Genomic DNA, 6993 nt, shown 5'->3' with positions numbered 1-6993 from the left:
CTAGTTGTCTACTAGTGAACAAGAGTCGTAACTGTCTATATTTGAATCCCAAACTTTGTTGACAAATAACCAACAACTATTACAATGATGAATTTAAAATTAAAAATTTCATATAAATTATTTACGCATAAATACTTTAAAGAAAATTCCGAAAAAGTTTTCCTCATGTTTAAAATTTCAAAAATGAAAAATAAAAAATGACAAAAAAGGAAAAGAAAAAAAAAAGAGGGAATCCTTAAAAAATGCCACCCTGTCCGCCTCAAAGAACATCCAGTCATCCCTCCCACTACGCCACTTCGTCAAAACTCCGCCTGGGCCCACCTTCCCGCTTTTCCCTCCCTTCCTTTGGGCCCCACACCCTCTGGCAAAAAAAAAAAAAAAACTCACTCCCCTTCTCCTTTATTACCCCCACCGCCTATCTTCTTCTTCACAACACAACACTCTGCAAATCTTCTCTCTCTCTCTCTCTCTCACTCTCAGAGATGGCTGTTAAAGAACCGGAGTTCTTGTTGCCGCCGGAGTTTTTCACCGCCGACGATATTCTCGCCGGTTACGCCGGTACCTTTGAGAAAACCGCGGTGAAGACGACGAAGCTCGACCCTGACCTCTGCTTCCCGGCGGAGTTCCCGTACGATCTCTGCTCTTCGCCGGCCGCGTCTACCGGAACGGAGAGCGACGAGGAGGAGTTCCTCGCTGAGTTGACTCGCCGCTTAACTCGGTCCTCTCTCGATGAAACTCGCAAGTCCACCTCCCCTGCTCAAAATCACTTTGAGGTACTATATTTTGCATTGCATTTATGTATGAATTTTTTTATATTTTTTAAATTTTTTGTTTTAATTTTAATTTTTTTGAGTGTGTACTGAGTTTATGGTTTTTGGTTGAAATTATGAAGAGTTGGCTTCTGTGTGGGTCGCCCCAATCGACTCTGGCCCGAGTGGGGAGCTGGTCGGGTATGAGTGCCGGGTCGGGTTCACCGAACGGGTCATCTCAGATATCCTCTCCGACTACGCCGCTTGCAGCGAAGAGCGACGCCTGGGATCTGATACTTCAGGCCGCCGCCGGTCAGGTTGCGAGGCTGAAAATGAGGGCCGGAGATGAGCTTCCGGGGACTCGAACATTCGCTCCGCTTCCGCCTCACGCCGCCGTGCAAAATGCTAGGGTAAGCCATTTTCCGGCGCTGCTTTTACCGCCATTTCTGCTCCCAATTTTTACAGATTTTTAATTAATTAAACCTAATTTTGACAGTTACAGAAACCGGTTGGGGCTCAAATGGTGAAGCAGCAGCAGGGCTGCGGCGGCGCTATGTGGGACAACGGATGCTACATTGAACCACCGCCGCTCTTCCAGGCTCGCGCCTCTCGCACCGCCGTGCTTGGCGGCGCTGTGCCGTTTGTGGAGAATGGAAGGTACGGCAGGCCGTTGGTGGGCGGCGGCGGCGCCGGCCACGCAGCCGCCTTGCGCTCCCTGCATTTTCAGTCCGGTCGGCCTGCTATGCCTTTCGGTGGTTCCGCCGCCGCTTGCTGTGGCTCCGGCGCCTTCGGAATGAAAAAGGAGCGTTCCGGCACCGGTGTTTTTCTCCCAAGAAAATATGGCAATAACAATAAACCCATAGATTCTGGGAACAGAACAGGTATTCAAACATTCTATTATTTTGTTTCGTTTCAAATTTCCCAAAATTTTGTATATATAAATTTCTATCCGAGTCATGGACGTTAAACTCGACGGGTTAGGCCGAGTCAATGTTTTCAAACTCAGTAGCTCTGATAAAGCTCTTGTTACAGCAGATAAAGCAAAAGAGCCTGCTTTAATTTTGACCCTTTTTCTTTTCTTTTTACTGTTTGAAACGTAGTAGTCTTCTCTCACCCACTGCAAATATCGATAAAAAAGAAAAAAAGTCTCAATCTTTAGGTGTAAAATCGAGCTTATTTGTCTCTTTCTGGGTCCCCACTCCCTCTGAAATCTGATTCTCCAGTATCCACCCCATCTTCTTAGCTTCTCTTTGGTTCAAACTCGAAACCCAATGAGATTCTCCTGTTTCAAAAACCCAGATTTTTACCCCAATGTTCGATGTGACCTGAGATATCTTGTTTCTTGAAAACACAGGATGCTGTAACCCTACTGCTAAGCTTGTTCATGGTCTGCACAAGAACAACATTGAGGACATCAATGGCGCAGTTCAACCTCGGCTAAATGGTGTTTTTGTTTCAGATTATGGTAAGTCTTAACACAACTTTACTTCCACCTTTTAGTCCAGTCATGTTTATGGAGAGCTAACTGTGAAGAACTTTGATTTTTTATCCAGAAATGTTGATTGCAAGAAGGAATGCTGCAGTGTTAGCCCAGCAGCGGATGAATTTCCGGCAAGAACGCCATGAAGTATGTCTGCCCCAGGAATGGACTTATTGACATTGCAGAGTTTCTTAAAGGATTATCTCAGGGTTTCATATAAAAAAATGGTGTTTTTTGAGCTTAGGAAAGGAGCTTAGGAGAAGGGTAGTTGTTAGGTAAGTCCAATAATAGTTTTGCAAAAACCAAAAACCAAAAAGAAAATCAAGTGGGTTCAACTCCAGCTTTTCAAAAGTTAAGGCCCCAGGAAGAAGAAGAAGAAGAAGAAGCAATAAGTGTTATTATTATTATTATTATTTCTTTGTTTTTTCTTAAGGTTTCAGAAACATATTCTGAAATGTTTGCAGAAGGATAGTTACTAGTTAGAAGGTAGAAGAAGAAGATGGGATTTGATTTATTTTTCTTTTTGTTAAATAAAGTTTTAATTATTATTATTAGCATAAATATCTGGTGTTAAGATGATTTTGGGTGGTGGGATCTCTGCAGACAAGACAAGCAGACAACATAGTGTTATGGTTCATTAATGTAAAATAAGAAATTGGGTGTGTTATTTAGTTTCTTCTATAATCTCTTCTGCAGATCAGAAGAAGCATTGAATATGTACATGTTTCTTCTGTGTGTTTGTTTAATTGCCTTTACCAAACCCTCACTTCTGCCTTTAAAGTCTCTCTCTCTATCTCTCTCTGCGTCTTCTTGGGTTGAGCATTAAAGGCCAGACGGCATACTAGTTCTGGAAAGGGACAACTGGACAACATTAAACTATTCAAACCTAGTTGGTCTACTGACCGGATAATACCATGTTACCATGTTTCTAACAATATAAAATATGGAGTACAAAAAGAAGTTTGTAGTCTAAGTCATGCCAACCAAAACACAAATTAAAATGAAAACACTAAATATACTCTGGATTACAAGTATTTTTTTTTTTCCAAAAATGTCAAATATTTGTCAAATTATAATTAGGGGCGTAAATGAACCAAGTAGCTCGTGAGTCGTTCGGTCAAAGCTCGGCTTGAGCTGGCTTGTTTTGCAATAGAGTTAAGCTGGAGTGCAAATATTTTAGGCTCGTGGCTCGTCGAGTCACTTGCGAGCCATATATATATAAACCAGTCGAGCAGCTTGCGATCCGCTTGGTCAAAATTCGGCTCAAACTCGATCAACTTCGAGCTCGAGTCGGCTCGTTCCGTAACCGAACTGAGTTCGAGCTTCAATTTTCTAGGGAGCACACCTATTATTTATTGACGTCGACTCGACTCGTTTACTACCCTGATTCTAACAAATATTATAATTGTGGGGTTAACTTAGTTTATTCGTCTGATTACTTTAAAGTCTTCAACGAAGATACGGAGATTCAAATTCCATTGCTTTTCTTTCGTGACCTAAAAATTTAAATTTGAAACGGGAATTATATTATTTAGAACTACACTTATGGTTTCAAAAAAAGAACTACACTTATCATTTTCCTTTTAATTATTTGTATTTGTTTAACTTTATTGAGAATTTAAAAGTTAGTTGAATTGGAAAGGACATGGTTTGAAATGGCGGTGGAGCGAACTCATACTGACATGGCTTTGGAATATTTGTCATAATGATGGCGACAATAATGCTATAAATTATGCAACCATCTTTGTTAAAAAAAGGGATTAATATAGACATTGGAGAATTAGTAGAATACTTTTATATTTTAAGATTTTTCAACAGTATTATATGATATTATAATACATTAAAAAGGAAAAAAGAAATGATTGTATTGCTTTTAGTATATTACTTTGAATTATGTTTGGATGTTGAGTATAGACGTGCAGGTGTTCGGTGGCTAACATTATCATTCATTTAATGATCCAAATCCCTACATATAAAATACAATGATCAAATTAGATCCAATTCTTCATCATCATCATCATAGGAAGCATATCCATAAATATAGTTGGATAGCGACATAAATCAAAACTTTATAAAAAATATTCATAACAAAATACGAAACATAATTATTTTGATAAAATGATTTAAACAGAAAATACATTATATAAATCACACGTCTCATAGAAGGTGTAAAAATATTCAAATCCTTGACCTTTCTTAAGTTAAATGCAGGGTCGGATTTTGGGCTACACAAGTTACCTAACAATACAGGGCCTCAAATTTTAAAGGGCCAAATATTTAATTTTTTACCTAGCTAGTTAAGAAATTAAAAAATTTTTGCAATTAATTTTAAAAGACTCTAATGGATAAATGGTGGAAATCCGTGTCTATAGTGTTTCATATAAGATTAAAGGTCAGAGATTTAAATAGGCAACCAGTCACTATACTTTCTAGTGTCGAGTTCCATCCGCAGTGTGTTAAGAATCCTCCTATCGCGGGGTGTTCCAACACTTCTTTTGGTGCCCAACCTACCATGTACCCATTTGCCTTTGTACCCTCTTCCAGCTCAAAAGGAATTGGGCTTTCCTCATCTTTTGCTGCAACCAAATTAGGTCTTATCACCTACAAGAATTTCTTCCCACTTTAAGTGTTAACCAGACCATACAAAAATTCCATCAATTGATGCCTGGTAATCACAGAAATGCTTACAAAGCTCATGTAGATCACTGATTTTGGTTCTTGAGAATCCAGCCATTTCATGAAGGATCTGTGTTCTTGCTAGAAGATGTTGGAGGAGACATGCTTGAGTTGCAGTTTGGCCTTGAGACAAGCATGGATTGGTCCGATTGTGTAAACCTGGAGACAAACAATATGGTGTTTTAGAGTTAATTCCATTTTTGATCCTAGATTCATAGGTGACAATTCACTTTTAGGGTTTTTTTTTTTTTTTTTTTTTTTTTTTTTTTAAATTAGAACATTCACTTTTGGTTCTTCTATTATTATGACATGACCATTTTTGGTCCTTTATCAACAAATCAGTTTAAATATCGTTAAATATAAGAACATTTTCGTCTTTAATTATGAATATTTTCAAAAAAAATAAACATAAAAATATACAAGTTCAACATACTTTGTATAAAAAAGATTGAAATGTCTTTGTATTTAACGATATTTCAACGATTTTGTTATTGAAGGACTAAATTTGCTAATGCCACAATAATAATAGGACCAAAATAAAAAAAAAAAAGACGTACTAAAAGTGGATTGTCACCTATAAATCTAGGACAAAAAATGGAATTAACTCGGTGTTTTATTGAGTCGCTTTATAAAATTTAGCCTTTGACTTGGGTCCAGCCGCATTCGCTCCGGGAAGGAGCTGATGAGTTGAACCCGAGTTCTCCCGAAATTCTTCCTCACAAAGAGAGCTCACTTGCCACTTGAACTACCCCATTGGGTTACATTAGGTTCATTTATAGTATAACTGAAAGTTTATTTTCAATACATTGAATATGCATTTTTAGTTTATTAAATGAACATTTATTAATGGTCCACATTACAATATGGCCCATGATTCATAGTATAATTTGACCAGAGGCAATATCAAAAGTGTATAAAATAATGGGGGCAACTTGAGCCAAATTGGCCAGAATATTAATTTATTAGTAACTACAAAGTTACACGTTTATACCTTGTGGTCCAGTGGCATCAAACCCTTCCCTTTATACGGGTGGTGGTGGGTTCAAGCCTCAGAAGAAAGTTACGTTAGTTACACGTTTGGGGCCATTCTCCTAAACTCGACTCGATTCTCCTAGGCCATTCTCCTAAAGTTACACGTTTGGGGCCATTCTCCTAAACTCGACTCGATTCTCCTAGGCCATTCTCCTAAAGTTACGCGTTACACGTTTACGTTTCTCCTAGGCCATTCTCCTAGGCCATTCTCCTAAAGTTACGCGTTACACGTTTACGTTTCTCCTAGTAAGAGTAGTTACACGGTTTCTCTCCTAGGCCATTATGAGCAATCTAAACTGGTTACACGTTTCTCCTAGTAAGAGTAGTCTATTGATTTTCTTTTAGTCTATTGATTTTCTTTCGGTCTAGGGAGGCCACATATTGGATATAAGCCAGGTGTCTGCCATATTTAAAAAATCCCGTCTAACCCTAATGTTCTAAATAGGGTGATTATGTGGATCATCCCACGAGTCAATGTAATTTGCAATCTTCACACCCCAATCATCACTAATTTGTCCCGAACGGCCGTCTATGCCATGCAACTGTCGCATATAGTGCACCTCTTGAGGGATATTTTGAACACCTCCAAACTGTCGACTGAAGGTTCTCTTTTGCTCAACAATATTCTTGTGAAGTGTAGAATTAGCAGTACACTTCCAAGAGTATACGTTAAACATATCAAGGTAGCCAGTGCCTTGTTATGTTGTTGTAATATTGCGTGATACTAGAGTCCCCTTGCTTTAACTCCAAGAGCTTGGTTTCAAACAGTTCTAAAGTATTTTCAGAAGTGGAATAGGTGTCACGAGCTCAATCCCAAATTTCTTTCGTTGTACAATAGAGGAGAAAATTTTCTCCAATCACAGAAAGCATGTAGTTGATTAACAAAGACATTACCATATGGTTTTTGGATTTCCATTGGCGATAGGTAGTTTCTTTAGGCTTACCGATTTCACCAGTGAAATATTTGTCTTTCCCTTTGCCCTTTGGCTGTTGAGTTGGACCATTTAAGGTAGTTGTGGCCGTTGAGTTTATGACATGTGATTGTGACAGTCTAGT

The 6993-nt window shown here is 38.7% G+C and overlaps 1 protein-coding gene across 2 annotated transcripts; it reads left to right on the top strand.

The window, feature by feature from the left end:
• Positions 1–435: 435 nt before the first annotated feature.
• LOC116019040 lies at positions 436–2975 on the top strand. 2 transcript variants are annotated; one of them, XM_031259108.1, is made up of 5 exons: positions 436–773; positions 893–1159; positions 1252–1630; positions 2104–2214; positions 2303–2975. In XM_031259108.1, the coding sequence occupies exons 1-5, from the start codon at positions 483–485 to the stop codon at positions 2404–2406; spliced, it is 1152 nt and encodes a 383-aa protein (XP_031114968.1). In that variant the 5' UTR covers positions 436–482; the 3' UTR covers positions 2407–2975. The 2 variants fall into 2 exon arrangements, with proteins under 2 accessions (XP_031114968.1, XP_031114967.1); XM_031259107.1 differs by having other exon boundaries at positions 1246–1630.
• Positions 2976–6993: the final 4018 nt, after the last annotated feature.

Source organism: Ipomoea triloba, chromosome 5 (assembly GCF_003576645.1).
Source record: "Ipomoea triloba cultivar NCNSP0323 chromosome 5, ASM357664v1".
NCBI classification, from domain to species: Eukaryota; Viridiplantae; Streptophyta; class Magnoliopsida; order Solanales; family Convolvulaceae; genus Ipomoea; species Ipomoea triloba.
This window is presented reverse-complemented; position numbering and strand designations above follow the sequence as displayed.